Here is a 22,217-nt window from a genome sequence, read left to right as displayed (position 1 = left end):
TTCCTCTTTGCTCATGATTAATGATGTGGAAGGAGGAGCTAAATCTTCTCCCTACCATCCTGTCCCTCTTTCTCTTTCTTTCTCGCTCTCTTTGTGTGTGTGTGTGATGCATGTGTGTGCATGGTGACGTCATAGAGCCATAACCACTTCCTGATTGACCTACCCAGTTTCATGTGACTACAGTCGTTCACCCTGACAGAAACAACCACGTTGTTCTGTTGATACTGATATGAATTAAGTGCTTAAATCAAAACTCAAGAGTCGTGATTTTTCTGTGTCGGAGTGGTTGTAACGTTTTCCTAAAATCCATAAGAATTATTTAATATTCCTAATCCTAACAAATGATTATTGTTAGTATTGTTGTTTGGATATACACTTTTGTATAGTTCATCTCTAGTCCAGATGTGTCCCTGCTTGTTAGATTTCAGATCTGAGCCCAGTGTACCAGGCCAAAAGGGCCCCTGCCAAGAATAAACCAAGGTATAGTTTTGCCAGCATATACCTGGGGGACAAATTGTCCTCAGCCAAGAGTGTAAAATAGCCTAGGCCAGATTCTGCCCCTCCAGGCCAGAATACAGCCCTCTCCTCTCCTCTCCTCTCCTCTCCTCTCCTCTCCTCTCCTCTCCTCTCCTCTGCTAAAGACCATTAAAGACCATTATTTCTTGTGTAGTTTCTCTGCCTCTCCCCCCATCTCTGTATCCACCTACAGGTATCGCCACCTTTATAGGTGGTATTCTGTAAAGCGCCTAGAAACAATTTTGATTGTAACAGACGTTAAAGATTGATTGATTGATTGATTGATTGATTGATTGATTGATTGATTGATTGATTGATTGATTGATTGATTGATTGTCTGTTTCTTCTTAGACTTAGAGGTTGAACGTTCAGGATGTTCTGACTTTGATCACACTGTCACAAGTCAAGTTCAGTAAACATCAGGTTCCAATTGTATTATGTTGTTTTGGGCCTGTGCTTTATAGTAAAATGGGCAGAATTGTGGCAGTGAGCTTTGATCAATTCGATAATGATTGTAGTTTTTCTGGTTGAAGCCAAAGATCTGACAAGTGCATGGCTTCTGTATAATAGTACTAATAGTAATAGCTGTCTGCTTGCCTGTTTTTGTTTGTTTGTTTTTCTGGGGGGGGGGGGGGGGGGGGGTCCTTCTCATAACATAAAATCAAAGTGTTCTATAAAATAAAATAGGAAGTCATCTGGGCTGGAAGTATCAGAGAAGCAGGATCTGGAGGAGCACTGGAACACTGGTTGCTGAGATCACATGTTCCCTCCTCAAAGGTCATCAATAAAAGTCTGCATGTTCAGAGTTGAGGTCCAATTACAAGATTTAAATCAGTTGTGCTTCTAAATTGTCAAAATTGTTGACGATGCTGAAACTCCAGTGAAATGTTGTATAAATCACTCAACACTGCAGGGGGTCTTATCTGGGGAGGGGGGGTAATAAGCTCTTTCCCTGCAGTAGGACCTGGCCAATATGGTGTAGCCTAGTTTGTTGCCACTCTAACCCCGGCTGTCTATTTAAGGCTGATATCAGGACACTCACATAGACATAATCATCAAGGTTCACTTTTATTTAAATAATGAAATCATTTATTCAATTATCACCAAAAGACTGACTTTGTTTTTCCCAAGATAATAAAATATCAGAGAAGAGAACAGATCATTAAAGCATGAGTGTGTGGCTTCTATAAAATAGTAACCTGGAGGATTGTTCTATGCTTGCCTAGTTTTTTTGGGGGGGTTTCCTATATAGGAAAACAGGAAGTCATCAGAATTGCCTGATGCCGAGGAAAAGGTCAAAAGATTTTTCAGTCCCTTCCCTACAAATGAAAATGAAGTTTTAATGTGGCAATTTTCCATTTTCTTTGTGATGACATTGATGTTGATGATGTGATACTCTCTGGAGTTTGAAGGCCAAATCGAGATAAATGAATTTAAATCAATACTCAGACTGAGACAGATCCCTGACATAATGATGATGATGATGATGATGATGATGATGACGATGACGATGACGATGATGATGAGATAAAACCAGTTCAACACTCATGTCAGTGATGTATCAAAACAAAACAATGACAAAACATGAGCCGCTGTGATGCATATCCCTTTGACACCAGTAGGTGTCAGGCTTTGCTTAGATTCTTGATTTTTCACAAATTATTTGAAAGAAATCCGGAAATAATTAGCCTTGCACAAATCTATACATGTAAAAAATGTACAACTTGTTTCACATCTTTTAAAATCTGCGACCTGCTGGAGGGGTACAGCCCCCATATAGCATAATGTATTTCTCAAAGCACAACCATGCTCACCTCACAACCATGTACATGCCTCACAACCATTAACACTTCACAACCGTACACGCCTCACAACAGCGCATTCCTCGTAATCGTGCACTCCTCACAGCCATACACACCTCACTACTTTACACACCTGGTCATCCACACACTTCCAAGCATTGAAGCTGGTGCATCAGGAACAGTTTGGTGATCAGATTCTACCAGGATACTGCCATCAAAACCAATATATACAAATTGTAGATTATGGGTTCCTATCAACAGAGCTGTGTGTCGTCATCCTTCCTCAACTGTCAGGTATGATAAAGACACAAAGGTCTATTCATAATCTCCATTATACAAGAGCACTTTATGAACCTACTGGAATTATCAAAGCCACTGTTGGCTGCATATTAAGGGTTTCCTCACCGCGGTCATCACCCAAGCAAACTTTCTTTTCCAAAAAGATGATCACTATACAAAGTGAGATGCTGCTGGTGTGTCTTTATGCTGTTGCAGCTGATATGACAATTCCTCGAGGGGTTTGAATGACATCTATTATTATCATTATTATTATTAGTAGTAGTAGTAGTATTGTTGTTGTTGTTGTTGTTATTATTATTACAGCATTGGATCACTTTTGTTGTCTTAAGTGATTAGAAAACTTTATTGCCCAAAGCTGTAATTACAAATGAAGACGTTGCACAACAAAGTGTGCAATATCATTTAATTTTGGAATATTTTCTCTTAATCTAAGCAGCTTTTATGACGTTGTCTGCTCCTCCTGTCAGGCACCTCAATTTTTTACATGTTTACAGCTTGAATATTTACAACAAATGTGATCATTTAGTCTGATATGTATGCTCATTGATCCATCCAGTTAAACAGAAATAAATACAGGATGTTGTGCCCAGAGACTGCCTGCATGTTCTGAGTTAATGCCAACAGTCTGAAGATGTGGTGTTGCTATTTAGCAGATCCAAAACTAACAGAATAATAGCGACTGTTCAACAGTTCACTGTTCACAGTTTTACCATTTTGATGTGAAAGTTCTTCTGTAAATATAATTCCATTGAAATCAGTTACAGAAACCTGGTTTGTTTTTAGCAACAATAGCAAAGGCTGTTGTAAAAAGTTGTTATATTTGCTGTAATTAGTCTGTAGGCTTGTGGCTGCAAATGTAGAAACGTAAACTCACTTTCCTACACAGAACTGCTGAGAATGTCCAGTGGAAAGACTCAGGATGTGGGGTTTAAACGGACTAGGACATTTCACAGTAGAAACAAACTAAAAGCAGAGTGCAGATATGGTTTATGAAGAACAGAAATAGGCAGGGAAATGTGAAAATAATCAACCAAAAAAGATGGAGCTAAAATGAACCACAGAAAAGGAGAGAAGGGTGAAGGAGCGAGGGACAGCTGAGTTAACTGTAGAATAAGAAGACACTGTTGCTATGACAACTGCCACCATGTGAGCTATCACTTGGGTGCCTGTTCCCTCACCCACACACAGAGGAAGCAAACAGACACTTATGTGTTCAGAGACACAACTCTTGAACATGTCCTGTAATCCCACACTGCCTGCCTGGCAACACACCTTCGCTAAATCCTCCTCCCCTCACTCAGCTGCCCACTCACCAACAGACAAACCTCCTGGCTTCTCACTGCTCCACCAGCTTTACATCTGGTAAAGCGGTAAAGGTAGAGCTTGTACAGAAGAGATCAAAGAAGATGGTTAGAGGATGGATGAATAAAAAGCATGAAATAGTCTATAATCTTAAAAAGAGTTGTCATTTAAAAAAGGCGTAATCTGTGTTCAGCATTTTATGGTCAAATTATAGCAGCAGCCCAAAGGCAGTTAGCATATTCTTGGCCCAAAGGTTGTGAGAGCAATGTTCTGGTCAATGTTCAATGTTTCTATGAGCTTTTAAGGACAGTAGATGACCTTCAGAGTTTTGAGTGTCCTCAGGAGACAAGCTGCTAACAGGCTCTAAGGGAAGAACACTGTAAATTAAGAATTCTATTTTTACACAGAATCACTGATACGAGCCTTAACATTAAGTTTAAGCTACAAATCCAACACAATACCAAGACATTGGTATTGGCTACATTGAGCAGATGGCAGTATTTCCTTTCACTGGAGCCTGGTTTAGGTGTCGCAGAGTCAATGTCATGTCTAAAGCAGACAACAAACTCCCGAGTTTTGGTGTTTATAGAAGTTACGTTAAGATCTGAGAAATAATCATCACACCGTTCTATGAAAGCAGATAAGGACCCATACAAGAGGCTGCAGTCTGATCATGGAGATGATGTGCTGGGATGAGGATAAGCCTGTGTCGTGAAGAGCTCCTCCTGTTTCTGCCGATGTTGTCCTTAAATCATTCCAACTCACCTCCTGGAGCTGGAATTAGACCACAATGCCAGATAACCCTAACCCTAATCACAAGTCTTGAACCTCATGAAGTCGATCACTTTTGGCCCACTCCTGCCTATAGATGCATATTCCATAAATAGGAAAAGGAGCATATTGCAAACACTTTGCTGGCAGTTAGTGGTCATAATGTAAACCACCGTCTTCACCTGTCCTTCTACACGAATAATGGGAGTTTTCTATTTCAAAACCAGCAATAGCAGCAGGAATAAATCTATTTGCATACACGATGCCATGTAGATTAGTTTATTGCTATTATACCAAATTATTTCTATCTGTTGTATGTTCTATAGTAACAGTCACCACTTCATTCAGTATGTATTTGAATGCAAATAGCCAAATCATTTATTTGTTTATATATTTGTAAATAAATGCTGGTAATATAGGGTAATACCTTTTTTCAAAAAGCTTTATGACAGTTTTAGATGTAATGGTGTAACAGGGCCTTTGTGTTATAATGCGTTATAAAGCGTTTAATCACACAAAATATGCTCTGTTGTATGCTCAGCTGTCAGAAATACAGAATTTCCGGTGTTTAGTAATGGATTTGGGAACTCTGTCCTGCATTTCTTTTTCTGTGGTGCCCCTATAAAAGTGATGGCGATCCCTCCGCCTCTTCCCTTTTGCACAATACTCTCGTGGGAGAGGGTGTCTCATTTTCCATCACGTCAGTTCAGATTGGTTACGTTTGGTATGTGTTCATCCATTTATGTATTCTAATTGATGTTTAATGTGTTTGTTTATTCATGTTAGAAATACAATAGAAGAGTCTCGCTAATGTTCGTCTTACCGCCTTGTCTGTCTTTAGGAACTCAAGCGGGCTGTTAACTGTCACTCAATGTTATTATTTGTTGCTGCCAGGTATGTGACTAGTTGTATGGCCTTTTGCACAATACTCTCCTGGGAGTATTGTGTATACTCTCATGCAGCGTCATCTGGCCCTGAAGGGGAGCCAGACAGCCTTTTAAAGAGCCTCAGGTAATTAACTGCAACTGGTTGAGCTGGTCCCACCTGTCTCTTGCCCAGGTGAGTCTAATGAGGTTGACAGGAGAGAAGAGCACAAAAATGCGGCACCAATTGCACAGGTAACCATGGCAAGACATGACAAAAGACTTGTTAGTCCTACATTATTACTTGTATAGGAAGTCAATGATATGTGGAGCCATGGACCTTTCTCTGGTGTGGATAAGACAAACTATGCCGGCATCAGGGACCAGAATGTCGCCAGTGGCTACCACGGAACTGAGAATGGAGAAAAACTGAAGGGAACAGAAAGAGATATATTAAAAAACAAAAAACAAACAAACAAAAAACCCACAGTTGCAGCTAAGGCCAAAAGCACTGGTGGGCACCATGGTAACTGACAGAGTGGGCTTAAGATTCTTCCCAAATATCTAAGGGAAGAGCCCCGGGCACGAATATACGCCACCTTATCTAGGAAGAGAAGTACAGGAAGTTTGAGTCATTACAATGTGAGGCCCAGGCAGCTAGTGGCAAGGGTAAGGTAGCACAAGGTTGCCATTTTAAATGCAAATATTTAGCTTGTTGGACATAAATTTGCTATAGTGAGCTATAGTGAGTTAAGGCCAAGAGGCAAGCCTCTGCGATGTTGTATGATGTGTGTCTATTCTGTTCGCTTCTATCTGTCCTCTCCCCTTCTCCTCCTTCTCTGCCCCGCTATCAGCAGGATCCCACATATGAGCCTGGTCTTGCTCAAGGTTTCCTTCTGTTAAAGGGAAGCTTCTTGTTGGGCATCAGACTCTTTGTTTCTATAAAGCACCTAGAAACAATTTTGATTGTAACAGATGCTGAAAAAAGATGATTTGATTTGTTGACCAGACATCTCATTCAAATGGACAAAACCCATTTTAAAGGCTTGATATTGAATTAATTTTGAAAATAATTTCAGATAGGCCACCAGATCATGTTTTAGGATGATTACATTTAGCTGTTGACACCATGTGAGTTGTGATTTTTTTTTTCTGAGTATTTCACGATTTAAAATTAAGGGATCGGAGCCAGGGCTTTCTAGAGCCCCCAGCGGATATCAGTGGTATTGTATGTAAAATCACTTCCGTGTTGGCTTCACTTTTCAGACCAGAAGATGAAATGTATTACGGTGGAATCTACCCACAATGATATGTTGCGCATGAATGGTATAACACAATATACTTTAAATAAAGCTCTCACACACATTCTAGTGCACTTTGAGTTTTTACAATGTTATGACTGTCTTTATTCAGTTTAGTAAACCTGAGTAAATCTCATATATTTCACAAAAATCTACTTTAACTGCAGACAAAGACTCTATGCTTTATTAATATTTCTATGTAGATTTTTGTGTTGATGTCTTATTCCATTATTAAAAACGCTATGAATACAATAGAATATAAAGTTAATCTAAGTGAAAGTGACACAATTTTTAAATAAGCATTTTCACTGGTTATCAGTCCAGAATGCAAAAAAAGTAAAAGAAAAAAAAATGAAAATGAAAAAGTCAAATATGTTGGAATGGAGACAAACTGAACACAGAGGAAAAACAGCAAGAAGAGCATATAAAACCAAACAGGAAGAGTGAGCATCAGCTCAGCACAAATATTCTGGAAATCTTTTTATGCATGTGTTCAGTAACTGCATCTCCATAGTAACAACAGCAGAATTCAGTCACCCACAGGGTGACTCTGTCTTTGATAAGCACATAGAATTCCATCCTCTCTCTCTCTCTCTCACACACACACACACACACACACACACACACACACACAAACACACGCACGCACTCAACTTGTTGCAGTAATACAGAGAAAGAGATCCAGCCATTACTGAGATCTGAAGCAGGAAGCGCAAGTCCCGCCTTTGTCTTTCTCTAACTGGGGCGAGATTGTGTTGGGCACTTCTGGTTGGACCATGTCTTTCTCACTGGCAATGATGTGCTTCACCAGACAATTAGCTGCTTCGTCAATGTTGATGTTTTCCTAGAAAAGGGGAAGATGCACTGAAATGATTTGGGGACTTGATCAATGCAAACACAACCCCGGTCTAGTTTGCAATCTTTCCTCTACACTATAGAGGTGATGTTGGGCATTTTCTTAGCATAGGCAGTTATTGATCGACTTTCAAGATGTACATTTGAGTCTGTGTCCAGTCACTTTCTTTAGAGGGAAAATAAATACACCCATATAGATATATGTATAAACATGTGTATGCATGTGTTGACTGTTGTTACTTCTCTGCTATTTTATGGGATTTATGTGAGTCCCTCTCACCTTAGCAGATGTCTCATACCATCCCACAAACCCATTATCTTGGCAGAACTGGTCCATCTTAATTCCATTATTGGTCAGTACGTCATTGTCCTGGTCACATTTGTTAGCCAAAAGCAGAGTGGCTATATGTTTCCCATTAGCAAGTGTCACTTTGGAATCCAAGTCTTCTTTCCATTTAGTGACAGCCTCAAATGAGGCAGGCCTCGTCACATCAAAAACAATGAAGGCGCCCATGGCCTCACGGTAGTAAACACGGGTCATGTTGCCAAACCTTTCCTGACCTGCAACACAGCCATTGACACATCCAAGAATTTTATTAGTGTGTGTACATGAGCAAAACTATTTAGTTTTATTCAAACATTAGACACTTTTTAAATACACCTTTTCACATACTTGCCATCTTTTTTCTGATCTACAGGAAATAATGCCATAGAGTCAGAGGTGAAATAGAAGGACTTTGGTCTTTGCTGTGTGAACATGCCAGATGAAAAAAGACCTAATAGCTGTTGGGATGTTACCTTTTCTATCGCTCAGCCATCAACAGCAGTCAGCTTCAGCCATCATTGCACAACTCACAGGCTCATGTGCTGTGACCACTGAAAACAGCAGGTCAAAAAGGACGATAAGGACTAAACAACTAGACAGATGGATCAAGCAGATGTCCTCGTAAGGATTTCCCTTAATTAATCAATTGACTGAACAATCAGGGGACCAATGTCAGAAGATAATTGTTTTATATTTCCATTAAGAAGTTATTCTATACAAGAATGATATTATAACAATCATAACAATATTTTACACTTTACAGTGATATCTGTGTGTAGAGGAAGTTCCAGGGAAAGATTGGGAGTAGGAAGTCTTAACTCTTCTAAATGGAACTTAACGTTTATGGTTGCTATGGTAGCAAATGTTCCTGTAAAAAGAGTCACTCATAATACAAACTATCTGTACATCAGAGCCAGGAGCTCCAATCTCACTCACATGAGTTTGAGACATATGACAGTTTACGCCTACTGGAGAGAGCTCAATGGAGGGGAGAGAGCAGCCGGTCAGGGAGTTCTTTCAAACCTCAGCCGACACTCATGTGAGATGATTCAGCTGTAGCCTTCAGCTTTGATGTCTTAGCCAACAGCAGCGCAGTAATAACCAGCCTTTATTATGTATGTATGCACACACACACACGTGTGTGTCTCTATATCCCTTGAACATTCAACTAACAGTCAGTCAGACAGGATAGTGTTCCCATTATGGGAATGATGATGTGATGAGTTTTCTCATGTGAAATTTTCACTTGACATGAAAAGTAATTTTGGCTTGTTTGCCTTTATACTAGATTAACAATTTAATATGAATAAGCCTGATAGGTCATCAGGACAACAGGAAGGCATACTGGGAGAAACTTGTGATTGCAGGGATTTGTGAGATTTGTAGCCATGTGATTTGTCAACAGAGCTGTTCCCCTGGAAAAGCTACTTTAGCTGTGAGAGAGCTTTAGAAAACACATATTTTTAAATTATACCATTTCATTCATACAGTAATTTAATGGTAAAGCATGATATTTTGCTCCAGTGAGCCACTGAGTCATGAATTCCAAACCAGCTTGTGTCCAAATTTGTAACTGTACTGAATGTATTTAGTTATTTACACAGGATGACTAAGCTACTGTCTAAGTTCTGACCTGTTCAAAGTAACTTTTTTTATTTAATGCAGAAAGGTTGAAATACCTGCGATGTCCCACAACTGAAGACGGACTGTCTCCTGGTCCCAGTTGAGAACTTTAAGTGCAAAGTCCACCCCAATGGTGGCTCTGTAGTTGGGGCTGAAGTTGTGATGCACATAGCGCTTGATGATGCTGGTCTTGCCAACGCCGAGGTCCCCGATCACAAGGATCTTATACAGATGTTCCTTTTGGTGGTTGTTGTGCATGACGACCAAGGAGTGTGAGAGCTGAGCATAAATACACCAGAACTGAGAGGATGGGTGCGCAGGGAGAGATGGAGGAGCAGTGGTGAGCAGAGTTCTGCATTGACTGAGAGAACGAATGGGAGGTCCGCCCTGGTCCCAGCAGGGGAAGGGGGGGCTAGAGTACTTTGGGCCTTGTGACTGAATTAAGGGAGTGCCTCCAGAGAGAGGAGAAACACGTCAGCTGTAAGCAAACAAGTTGTACACTTCTGAAGAAGTAAGAACAATGGATACTTTGGAGTACTTTAGTCTTTTCTTCTTTGAAAAAAATACCTTCATCTTTATCATGAGGTCAGAAGCGAAACAGTTTGTTTCCAACAACACGCACACTAAAAAAAAAGTAACTAGATATCCATCCATCCATTTTCCACTGCTTATCCGGGGTCGGGTCGCGGGGGCAGCAGCCTAAGCAGAGAGGCCCAGACTTCCCTCTCCCCAGCTACTTTTTCCAGCTCGTCCGGGGGGATCCCCAGGCGTTCCCAAACCAGTCGAGAGACATTGTCTCTCCAACGTGTCCTGGGTCTTCCCCCCGGGAAGACCCAGCTATCCGGCGGACCCTCCTCTCCAGTACCACTGAATAGACCTTACCAGGGAGGCTGAGGAGTGTGATCCCCCTATAGTTGGAACACACCCTCCGGTCCCCCTTCTTAAAAAGAGGGACTACCACCCCGGTCTGCCAATCCAGCGGAACCGCCCCTGATGTCCATGCGATGTTGCAGAGTCGTGTCAACCAGGACAGACCTACAACATCCAGAGCCTTAACGCACTCCGGGCGGATCTCATCCATCCCCGGGGCCTTGCCACCGAGGAGTTTTTTGACTACATTGGCAACTTCAGCCCCAGAGATATGAGAGCCTGTACCCAGGTCCCCGGGCCCTGCTTCTTCACTGGAAGGCGCGTTGGTGAGATTAAGGAGGTCTTTGAAGTATTCCTTCCACTGATCCACAACATCCCGAATTGAGGTCAGCAGCACACCATCGCCACTATACACAGTCTTGACAGTGCACTGCTTCCCCTTCCTCAGACGCTGGATGGTGTTTCAGAACCTTTTCTAAGCCGTCCGGAAGTCGTTCTCCAAGAACTCACCGAACTCTTCACATGCCTGTGTCTTTACCTCGGCAACCACCGTAGCTGCATTCCGCTTGGCCTGCCGGTACATATCTGCTGCCTCAGGAGTCCCACAGGCCAGTAAGGCCCGATACGACTCCTTCTTCAGCCTGACGGCATCCCTCACCGCTGGTGTCCACCAGCGGGTTCGGGCATTGCTGCTATGACAGGCACCAACCACCTTGCGGCCACAGCACTGGTCAGCTGCCTCAACAATGGAGGCACAGAACATGGTCCACTCGGACTCAATGTCCCCTGCCTCCCCCGGGACATGGTCAAAGTTCTCCTGGAGGTGTGAGTTGAAGCTCCTTCTGACAGGAGACTCTATCAGGCGTTCCCAGCAGACCCTCTCAATACGTTTGGTTCTGCCGGGTCTGTCCGGCATTCTTCCCCACCATCGCAGCCAACTCACCACCAGGTGGTGATCAGTTGACAGCTCTGCCCCTCTCTTCACCCGGGTGTCCAGAACATGCGGCCGCAAATTCGATGACACGACCACAAAGTCGATCATCGAGCTGCGGTTTTAGGCATCCTGGTGCCAAGTGCACATGTCGACGCCTTTATGCCTGAACAAGGTGTTTGTTATGGACAATCTGAGATGAGCACAGAAGTCCAACAACAGAACACCACTCGGGTTGAGATCAGGGGGGCCATTCTTCCCAATCACACCTCTCCAGGTCACACTCAGAAAAAAAGCTAACCAGGCCATCCCAACAACTGGACCATCACCAGATGTGCTGACTGTGGGAACATACAGGTTCTCCAATGAGCCCTTAAACTCCTTCAGTCCTATATATTTTTCTGAGGCATCATTGCTAATTCAGAAATCCAAGTCCACCACGTATCTTTTAGATCCCATCCCAACACACCTGTTGAAGGATGTTTTACCATTGATAGGCAGCTCTATCCTGGATCAGATCAATTGTTCTTTAGTGACAGATTATGTACCCCGGTCCTACAAGGTGGCAGTGATTAAGCCGTTGCTTAAAAAACCATCACTGGATCCTGATGTCTTAGCAAATTATAGGCCAGTAGCCAACCTTCCATTTATCTATAAATTCTTGAAAGGGTGGTGGTTACTGGAGCACCTGCAGAGAAACAGCCTGTTTGAGATGTTTCAGTCAGGCTTTAGAGCTCACCACAGGACAGAAACAGCACTTCTTAAAGTTACTAATGATTTTCTTATAGCTTCAGATCATGGACTGGTCTCTATGCTGGTTCTGCTGGACCTCAGTGCTGCTTTTGATACAGTTGATCACAGCATCCGGTTACAGAGACTGGAACATGTGACTGGGATTAAAGGGACAGCACTAGACTGGTTTAGATCATATTTATCTGATACCATTTTTCTCATGTCCATGGCGTTCCCTCTTCATACAGTAGGGTTAGCCATGGAGTTCCTCACGGTTCTGTACTTGGACCAATCCTCTTCACCTTGTACATGCTTCCCTTAGGGAACATTATTCGGCAACATGGGATAAATTTTCATTGTTATGCTGATGACACTCAGCTTTATTTATCCATAAAACCAGAGGAGACAGAGAAGTTAGTGAAGCTTCAGACCTGTCTTAAAGACATAAGGTCCTGGATGTCTTCAAATTTCCTCCTCCTTAACTCAGGAAAAACTGAGAACATGGTGTTTGGTCCCGAACCTCTCAGATAGATTAGCATCATCACATTATAACTCTAGATGGTATCTCCTTAGCATGTAGTCTCTCTGTGAGGTATCTTGGAGGTATCTAGGCGTAACTTTTGACCAAAACCTCTCCTTCAACTCACACATTAAAACTGTCTCTATAAATGCCTTTTCACTTGAGGAACATCACACTATTGTAATTCTTTATTATCAGGGTGTCCAAACAACTCTTTAAGAAGCCTCCAGTTGATCCAAAATGCTGCAGCCAGAGTTCTGACAGGTATTGACAAAAGAGATCACATAACTCCTGTACTGGCGTCGCTTCATTGGCTGCCCGTAAAATGTAGAATAATTTTTAAAAACCCTTCTTTTGACCTACAAGGTCATCAGAGGCCTAGCTCCATCCTACCTGGAGGAGCTAGTGACACCTTACCAGCCCAATAGACCTCTCCGCTCTCAGAATGCTGGTCTACATGTGGTTCCCAGAGTCTTTAGGAGTAGAATGGGGGGCCGAGCATTTAGCTACCAGGCCCCTCTGCTAAGGAACCAGCTCCCTGTCCAGGTACGGGAGGCTGACTCCATCTCTACTTTTAAGATCAGACTTAAAACCTACCTTTTTGAAAAAGCTTATTGTTACTAATTCTGTAGTTCCAGTTACTATCATAGACAGACAAATTATCATACTTAGGGGGTCCTCTAATGATTAGGTTAACATCTTAGCTATACTGTTATAGGCCAAGGCTGCCGGGGTCCAGAAACATAATCACCTGACAGGCCTCTGTCACCCCACTGGGTCATGGTTTCCTCTCTTCTCCTCTCCTCTCCTCATCAAGTAGACTAGTTATGCTGATTCTTGTGTAGTTTTTCTGCTTCTTCCCCCCCTCCCCTCTCTATTTATTTACAGGTATCACCACCTTTGGAGCTGCATGATGACCTCCGGCCCCGCTGACCCACTCGGCCGGCGGCTTGCATAAATAGTGTATTTTTGTACGTGTTTCTGTGCTCTGTGCCCATCCTCTTCTCTCCTCTCCTTTCTCCATTCCATCCTCTACCTGTCCTCCCCCCTCTCTCTCTCTCTACCCAGCCAGTCATCAGCAGGAGGGTCCCCCTACATGAGCCTGGTCATGCTCAAGGTTTCTTCCTGTTAAAGGGGACTTTTTCCTTGCCACTGTTGCTTGTCTGGGGTTAGGCCCTGGGATTCTGGAAAGCGCCTTGAAACAATTTTGATTGTTGATCTTTATTTATAAAGATTGATTTGATTTGACACTGTCGCTGCCAACGTGAGCATTGAAGTCACCCAGGAGGACGAGGGAACCCGCCGAAGGAGCACTCTCCAGCACTCTCCAGGACTCCAAAAAAGGTGGATACGCTGAACTGCTGTTTGGGCCATAGGATCCGTCCCCCCACCCAAAGGCGAAGGGAGGCTACCCTCTCGTTCACCGGGGTAAACTCCAATATACAGGCACTGAGCCGGGGAGCAACAAGGATTGCCACCCCTGCCCGTCGCCTCTCACCATTGGCAACTCCAGAATGGTAGAGAGTCCAACCCCTCTCGAGAAGACTGGTTCCAGAGCCCTTGCTATGCATCGAGGTGAAGCCGACTATATCTAGTCGGAACTGCTCAACCTTGCGCACCAGCTCAGGGTCCTTTCCCATCAGAGAGGTGACATTCCACGTCCCTAGAGCTAGTTTCTGCAGCCAGGGATCAGACCGCCAGAATGCACCCGACCCCCTTGGCCCCTCCTGCTGGTGGTGAGCCCACGCGAAGGGGGTCCAATGTTATCTCTTCGGGCTGTGCCCAGCCAGACTCCATGGGCAGAGGTCCACCAGGCGCTCGGCAACGTGCCACGCCCCAGGCCTGGCTTCAGTAGAGGGCCCCGGTGACCCGCTTCCGGGCAAGGAAAACTTGGGACCAATAATCTTTTTCATCATTGGGGGTACTGGGCTACGCTTTGTCCGATACCTCACCTAGGACCTTTTTGCCATGGGTGGCCCTACCAGGGGCATAAAGCCCCAGACAATGGAGCTCCTAGGATCATTGCGGCAGGCAAACCCCTCCACCACGATAAGGTGGTAGCCCAGGAGGGGAGTAACTAGATATTTTTTTAAAAGGCAGTATTAATGGACAACTACAAAATAATATAAAAGAGATAACAGCAACACAAAAAGGGAATATCATCAGAATAATACTGTTTAGACTGCAACTCAAATAGCAACTTGGAAGTTTGATTAAATGTAGTTAAATAAATCCAGTGTAACTTACTAAATTTTTGCCACATAGATGTGGTTAAATTCATGCTTGAAGAAGAGATGCTCAAAAATGTACTTACCGTACATTTTTTTATTATGTATGAAAGATCAGTGCAATCGTCACAGGTGAGCATGTCTGGCAGCATAAGACACAATCAAAATAGTCATTTACTGTGCTTCTTTAACCCTTAATGATTCTCCCTTTCATAATAGTTCCAAACAAATGATTACATGATGATGGTCCAAAGCTTTTGATTTGTATTGTCTGTTTTAGCTTTAAAAAAAACATTTTAATTAAAAAGGATGGATTTGTCAGGTAGCGATTCCTTTCGCTCAGATGTCTACAGCTTGGGGATGGGGCTAGCAGCCACAGCAATGCTCTCGATAGCACATTCATCACTTCCTCTACGGATCCGGAAGTAGCCGTCCTCACCCCAGCTGCTGCCCCAGCTATTCTTCACGATCCAGTACTTCTGTCCAGTCATGTGGCAGCGGCCATATCCCACCAAGAGCACTGCGTGGTTTGTCAGCTCGAAGGGGTTCACATGGTCGGTGAGGCCCGTATGGTGGTAGATGCCCCCCTTGTAGCTCATGAAGTCAGAGTAGACCTGAGGATTGATTAGCAAGTGTCAATTATGATTAAACATTAGCAAATAGTCAATATGCTAACAGTGGTGGTCAAAATGAGAACAGTTGGCACAGGGGACAACCTCTGGATTTCAACATGGTTCTCCTTCTAACAACCAATTATCTGCTGGTTGGCAACATCTTACTATATGACAAAGAAAATGCCTTTATTTATTTATTTTTACACTGTAGTAGGTAGACAGGGGAGAAAGCGGAAGGAAAATCAGAAATGCATCGGGAATAAAAAATCAAAATGTTGAATAAAAGCAGATTTGCTGTTATTTCATAAACTGTTGACTCCAACAAAATAACACAGATGTAAAAATGTGCATGGCTGATACCTCCAAGGCCACTGCCATGGGTCCATTTTTGACCAGTTCGACCATCATTGCTGCCTCACTGCATCCACCATAAAAGCCCCCAACGTACTTGTACTCTGCAGCATAACCACGCCTGCAGCTTTGGGAAATGCCACATGGGGAGTCTTTCCCCATGTATGGAAAGCAAGACTCATCCACAATGCCAAAATCTTGGACATACTTTCCGGTAAGATAAGGAAATCCACCATCACAACCTTAAAAGGAAGAGGAAAGATGTATTTCAAGGGGCTGCTATGAATTTGTCAAGTCATTTCTCACTCTAGAGGAGATTAAATGACGGTTCCTTTATAAATTCCACAGTAACGTCTATTTCTCATTACGCTTTTTCATGCAGGTCCCATAAATCATTGCTCCTCATTCTATACATTGTCCGCGACAGCCAGACTAATATCAATATTAATATAATCCGTAAAAGATCAGGTTTAAACTAAACTGCTCTTTACCTTGAGAATATTCAGAACAGGAAACCACCTGTTGGGGACTTAAGACAGGACTCTGGCTGTTATTGGTGAGTATTCGAAGACGAGCTTCCAGCATTCCCATTGTGGCAAAACAATAACAGCTGCCACAAGATCCTGAAAGACACATTTACATAACGAATACACACAATTACACACAATTGCTCTTTAGGTGAATTATTATTAGCAACATTGCATCTATATGCCAGATTAATGACAACTAGGGGTTTTTTTGTATAGCAAAGTTTACATTTTCTTATTCTTTGGTAGCATTGCTTTGCATCCGTGTGACTCAGGACAAAAACAATCGTGATTCCTTCTGTATATTCAGGAGAATAGTTGGCTGGGATTTTTGGCCCATTCTACCTGACAGAACTGCTTTAGTGAGTCGAGATCCTGTGGTACACTGAGTGAAAGAGGGAGAAGCAGGAAAGCAGCGGCCTGAAAACGAATGGGAACCCTGGTGGGCGTGAGCTCTCAACTCGCTTTAGCTAATAGGTTTAGGGTTATTACAAGCATAACAGCTCTGTATGGCTTCAAGGGGCCGCAACTGAACCAACCCAGGCCTTTCCATGCAGGTCCTTGAAGCTCTACAGAGGCTCTTCAGACACTTGAATGTCCACCTGCGCTCTCAGGCTGTGCACAAACACACAGGCAGGGAATGAAAGTAGCTGTGAAGCTGCTGGTTCAGTCTGCCCTGGATTTTCAAATGGTGTGCTTCAAATGTAGATACATGTACACACTGAACATATGTATATATATATACATATGTACACACATGTACGTATGTCTGTACATATTTACATGCATGTACTGTACGTATGTACATACATGTATGTGTGTGTTTAGTTTTCACCTTGGTTTCGCACAGGGCTGACAAAGTTAACTCCCTCCACGTTCCGCCAGTCCCAGAGCTCTGGCAGAGCTGCTGCCTTCTTGGCCAACTCAGGATCCACATTTGTTGGATGAACACGTCTGAAGTAACACAAATCAATTGTTCACACCTTAATAATTCACAGATTTTCAGAATGAAGGACATTGTGTGTTAAAAACTCAACAAAACCCTAAAAGCCCCAGCCTCTCCCAAACCCTCTACCCAGGTTAGGGATAGGGTTAGATTCCACCAGCAACCTCAGTTCTACTCTTGGTGTCTCTAGTCCTCTGAGTTTCTCCCACACTGTCAGCCCTTTTCCAGTGTCCAACTCATTGGCCCCCCCAGAAATCTAAGCCCTCCTTTGTCGCCTACTTTTCATCACCTACCACTTTCCTCTTGATAATATCTACCATAAATTCAACATGCATTTCCACTGCTTCGGTCAACAGCTCTGCTCTTCACCCCCAGGTGAAGAACTTGGGTGTCATCTTTGATAGTTCACTATCATTTCACTCTACATATTTTTATTTATGTGCAACAATAACCATCTGTACCCTGCCCTCACCAAACATGCCACTTCTATCCTCATCCACAGCCTGCTCACCTCCTGTATTGACTAGTGTGACTCCCTTCTCTTTGGTCTCCATCAAAAATCCAAACAGCACCTTTCTGTTACTTTTATCTTTGCCAGAACTCCCTCATTCCACCACATCTCCCTCCTCCTCCAACTACTCTATTGGTTCCGGATCAAATATACTGTAGATAAAATCCTGCTGTGTACATCTAAGGCTATCTACAACCTTGGGCCCCCCGTATCTGTCATCTTCTCCATATCCCGCTCACTCCAATCTTGGTCCTCTAGCCACCTCACCGAACACCCCCCCCCCCCCCCCCCACCCCTCCGCGGGTCACCACAAGGAGCCAAGCTTTCAGGCGCTCTAATCCCCAACTGTGGAACTCTCCCAGCAGACGTACGAAAAATCTGCTCCCTCTCTCTGCTGTATTATGTCTCTATAAAGTTTCCTTGAGGGTTTAGAAATGTGCTTATATGTATTATTATTGTTTTAAATAGTAATAATAATATAATTATAATTGCACATATACAGTATTAAACTATGTTGCTGGCAGCCTGTACTCATTTAGCTGGAAAGATGTCCAAGTCTTAATGCACAATTTCAATACTGCAAATGGAAAGCTGCTATAAAATGACATACAATTATACATATAAAATGTAATAAGCCAATACGCCATTGTTGTTATAGTACCTGGGACTCTCTTTTAAACATGTGGCTAAACCAGCGGATATTCTGCCTCCTGTATGTGTATGTTTTCTTCTGTAGTTTCTCTGCTTCTTTTCCCCTCTCTCTCTTTCTGTATCCAATTCTACAGGTATCACAGCCATTATAGCTGTATGCTGACCTGCTGACCTCCAACCCTGCTGACCCACTCAACTCCTACACCAGCACTTTGTTATAATTAATGCTTGTTGGGGGTCAGGCCCTGGGATTCTTTAAAGCGCCTAGAAACAATCTTGATTGTAACAGATGCTCTATAAATAAAGATTGATTTGAGATTGATGTGAAAATACTCACATGGGGATACGGGAGGCAAAGCCCCCGGCGCGGTTGAACAGCTCCTCCCGAGTGAATGTTTCAAGCTCTGGGTAAGGTACAGCCTTCCAGGAACTCTGGACCTTGTTAATGGTTTCAATGAAGTCCACATTATGTTTATACAGCACCTGAAGCAACCTGGGGGGGGGGGGGGGGGGGGGGGGGGGGGGGTATTACTGCTTCATTATCTTATAAAGAGCTCTTTATTCCGTTATTTGCAGGACTTTTATGCAAACTGCCTTTACATGGAGTAAACAGGGACAATGAGAAATTTGCTAATTTAATTTTCTGAGAAGTTGTACGTTTTTGTGAAAGCATTTTGTTTCAACAATTAAAGGAAATGATCCTAGAATTAGTGCGATACATGAAAACTACTTTACCATTTTTCTCAAAACATTTTTGGGGGCTGTATCCTTCATAATGTACATACCCACTGTTGTGGAGTGATCTGTAATTTGCTCGTGGTGCTACTGATTTCACTTTCTTCCCTGTGAAACAGGCCCAGTTGTGCCCAAGAACATCATGAGCCCACCCTGGCAGGGTCTGGTCACAGTAGCTGATCACCTTGGAGCCTTGTTCTGTGTACTGCCAGCGTAGATAAAGGTGAGCGTCACAATTTACACTTAAGCTGTGAATACGGAAACCTAAATCAGAACAAGTTAACAAGGATGTAAAACTAAAAGTCATTTGCAAACCTTCATGCAACTCAGTGTCATGGGATCAATGAGACACTGCTGCATTACGCAAACATGGAAACACTTCCTGTTTGATACAACTCAGTTAAAGTGAAATAAAGTAAAACTTGGTATGATCCGGCCAGGAGAATGTATCGTCCATGACATGAGACAAGCTTAAAGACTGTACAAGACTTGCATATTATGCAGTTCATAGAAAACAAATTCGTGAATTTGTTTTTTAATGAACACATTTACCTTAAAGAAGGCGAACAACTTGTACCCATTGATGACCAACTCAAAACCCTGGTTGTAAATCAGGGTAAAAAACCCAGAATTCCCCAGTTGGTCAGTGGCGACAGACAGTTTCTCCAAAGTCACAGTCCAGCTGCTCTCTCCTATAGCTGAGGAGGCCAGAAGCAACAAATGACCTTTTTAGAAGGCAGATCTTTATTTCAATTAGTTTTCAAATATCAGATCTTTAAATCAGGTTTCAATTAATCTCCAATGTCTTCAATGTCACTGATCAACTCATTCTTCTTGATATAAAGATAGTTATCATATAACCACGTGATAATATTTCGCTTATATGCTACTGATACTATGAATAATAATTCATTTAATATGGAAGCGCCTTCGAGACACTCAATGATTCTTGACAGAGACACAACACAGCAGATTATTCTGGCATGTGATTCATGTAGCACACATGGATATTATTTCTTTCACAGTGCAGAAAATCACGTTGGTGAAAAATCACCTTGGTGTCAAGAATCTTTTACCTTCAGCGGAGCAGTTGACGGAGCGGTCGTGTCCTCCTTTGGACATCTGCAGCACCCATGTCCCCAACAGGTCTTCATAGGTGCAGTTTGCTGGCGTGTCACCCCAAGAGCCCTCGATCAGAAACAGGAACAAGCACAGATGAGCACCACGAAGCTTCATCTTTCTACACAGCACAACTTCTGTCCCCCCAAAACACAGAAAAGCGCAGTCAGTTGTTGCGATCAAAACGTTTGATTTTTGACCCACAAACAGCTTTAAAGTATCGACCTTAAAGTAGAAACAAAGACCCAGAAGTAACTTTTACGGATGTAACGCCGAAGACAGCGCATTACGCATGCGCATCATTAGCTAGCTGCTTAGGTGGACAGTGTTTTTAGTATCAATTTCAGATACATGAATACTATATATGACGTACATATACACTATAACCAGGCATTAATTATTCTATTGCGTCTTCTTATTCTTTTCTACATGTTTTGTACTTCGTGTTTTGTAACGAAGACGGAAATACATGCCATGGCTTATCTCGATCTTGTCGTTCCTCTTCGCGTTTTGGTTTCTGTTTCTTTGTTGCAACCTGACGCATGGGCATCAGACAAGTAAGGAGAGCACAAATAGACATTAAAAGTTAAGAAAGGAAGGAAGGAAAACTCAAATTTCTCTGTTGACGACGAAACCTGCAGCTGAGAAAGGGTGAAAACTACAGTAATTATTGTGTCTTGTAGCTCGTGTCTAAAGTAATGGATCGATATGAATAAGTCAGGACACGAGGAATCAAGAGTAAAATATTTTCGTACATCTTGAGACAACACAAAGAACCTGTTCAGGTAACTGCCAAATGGCATGAATTATCTTCCATGCAATTATATTAACATAATCAAGTTTTTTTCAGCTTGCAATGCCTTTTTTTAATATTCCAGATTTTAGTGCTGTGTCATCATAATAAAGTGATTTACATGTATTTTGTTCTACTTGTTAATAAAGCTGTTAGTTGTGACTCTAAATAACAACAAACCCCACTGTGAAATGTCATTTTCATTTTTAAAGGATAGCATACCTGCTAGAAAGCTCCAAACCGACTGCTGTGCAGCTGTATCAGGCAAACTGTATCAGAGAAACAAAATCAAGGCATCTAACCAGAACTGCAAAAAGAGCAGCAAGTGCAGGTATTATAATAATAAGTAAATAAATGCCTCATGTATAGTGTATATTTTTACAATAGTTACAATAGTTACATTTAATGCACATATCCATCTGTAAAGTGCAGAAACTATTTACAGCAAGCTAGATGAAATGTGCAAATGATAAATTAGGAAATGTACAGATAAGTTAAATTAAAGTGCATAAATGTGCATAAATAAGTGTTAACAGTAGTTATATGGGTTATTAAGCTATATTGCGTTATTGCGTAAACTAATGTATTGTAGTGAAGTGAAAAAGTCTTTTGATCTGAGGTGGGCCTGTGAAGTGGTGTGTTCTGTGGGGTCAGCTGGAGTTCAGCAAGGACAAAGCTCTGGAGAAGAAGCTGTTCCTCAGACTGCTGGACCTTGTCCTAAGGGTTCACCGCCCGCTACAAAGCCTTGCACTCAGCGATAGTACAGCTTCCATACAAGACTTTTACACAGTTTGTCTGTGCAGATTCTCAATCATCCAGTTCATAGTTATCCAAGGTAAGTTTTCTGTGTCAAGTGGACTGTTTTTCCTCCTAAATTTCTCAGAGACCCCGTACAGATAGGGGATCAAAACGATGTGGAGTTTGTTTCTCTCCTCCTCTTCTTTGCTGGTGTCTCGTTTTTTGAGGTCTTAAAGGAACTGATGAAGCCTTCTGGATAGAAGGTGAAACGTCTTAAAGAGAAGAAAAACAGT

The 22,217-nt window shown here is 42.5% G+C and overlaps 2 protein-coding genes across 3 annotated transcripts; both read right to left on the bottom strand.

Moving 5' to 3' along the window:
- Window positions 1-7,174: 7,174 nt before the first annotated feature.
- Window positions 7,175-10,315, bottom strand: rab38a (RAB38a, member RAS oncogene family). Its single transcript, XM_029844385.1, has 3 exons — window positions 9,715-10,315; window positions 7,991-8,271; window positions 7,175-7,699 (listed from the first exon to the last, which is right to left on the bottom strand). Exons 1-3 carry the CDS (start codon window positions 9,914-9,916, stop codon window positions 7,544-7,546), a joined length of 639 nt encoding a protein of 212 aa, XP_029700245.1. The 5' UTR covers window positions 9,917-10,315; the 3' UTR covers window positions 7,175-7,543.
- A 4,701-nt stretch (window positions 10,316-15,016) lies between these two features.
- On the bottom strand, window positions 15,017-20,691 carry ctsc (cathepsin C). 2 transcript variants are annotated; one of them, XM_011608286.2, is made up of 9 exons: window positions 20,619-20,691; window positions 20,351-20,530; window positions 19,827-19,972; window positions 19,325-19,479; window positions 18,877-19,032; window positions 17,267-17,385; window positions 16,396-16,527; window positions 15,914-16,146; window positions 15,287-15,553 (listed from the first exon to the last, which is right to left on the bottom strand). In XM_011608286.2, exons 2-9 carry the CDS (start codon window positions 20,508-20,510, stop codon window positions 15,287-15,289), a joined length of 1,368 nt encoding a protein of 455 aa, XP_011606588.1. In that variant the 5' UTR covers window positions 20,511-20,530; window positions 20,619-20,691. The 2 variants fall into 2 exon arrangements, with proteins under 2 accessions (XP_003968362.1, XP_011606588.1); XM_003968313.3 differs by lacking the exon at window positions 20,619-20,691 and having other exon boundaries at window positions 15,017-15,553; window positions 20,351-20,510.
- Window positions 20,692-22,217: the final 1,526 nt, after the last annotated feature.

Source organism: Takifugu rubripes, chromosome 11 (genome assembly GCF_901000725.2).
Source record: "Takifugu rubripes chromosome 11, fTakRub1.2, whole genome shotgun sequence".
In the NCBI taxonomy this organism is placed as follows: domain Eukaryota; kingdom Metazoa; phylum Chordata; class Actinopteri; order Tetraodontiformes; family Tetraodontidae; genus Takifugu; species Takifugu rubripes.
The sequence above is the reverse complement of the archived record's forward strand: the minus strand, read 5'-3'. Positions and strand labels throughout refer to the sequence as shown.

Coding starts and splice junctions, on each gene's coding strand:
- rab38a (XM_029844385.1), bottom strand. CDS start 9,916: ATGCACAACAACCACCAAAAGGAACATCTGTATAAGATCCTTGTGATC. Junction 8,272..9,714: donor TCAGTTGTGGGACATCGCAG/GTATTTCAACCT, acceptor GCTGTGTTGCAG/GTCAGGAAAGGTTTGGCAAC. Junction 7,700..7,990: donor GGTATGAGACATCTGCTAAG/GTGAGAGGGACT, acceptor CCCCTTTTCTAG/GAAAACATCAACATTGACGA.
- ctsc (XM_011608286.2), bottom strand. CDS start 20,510: ATGAAGCTTCGTGGTGCTCATCTGTGCTTGTTCCTGTTTCTGATCGAG. Junction 19,973..20,350: donor CGTCAACTGCTCCGCTGAAG/GTAAAAGATTCT, acceptor TGGCCTCCTCAG/CTATAGGAGAGAGCAGCTGG. Junction 17,386..18,876: donor TTTGCCTCCCGTATCCCCAT/GTGAGTATTTTC, acceptor GTGTTACTTCAG/ACGTGTTCATCCAACAAATG.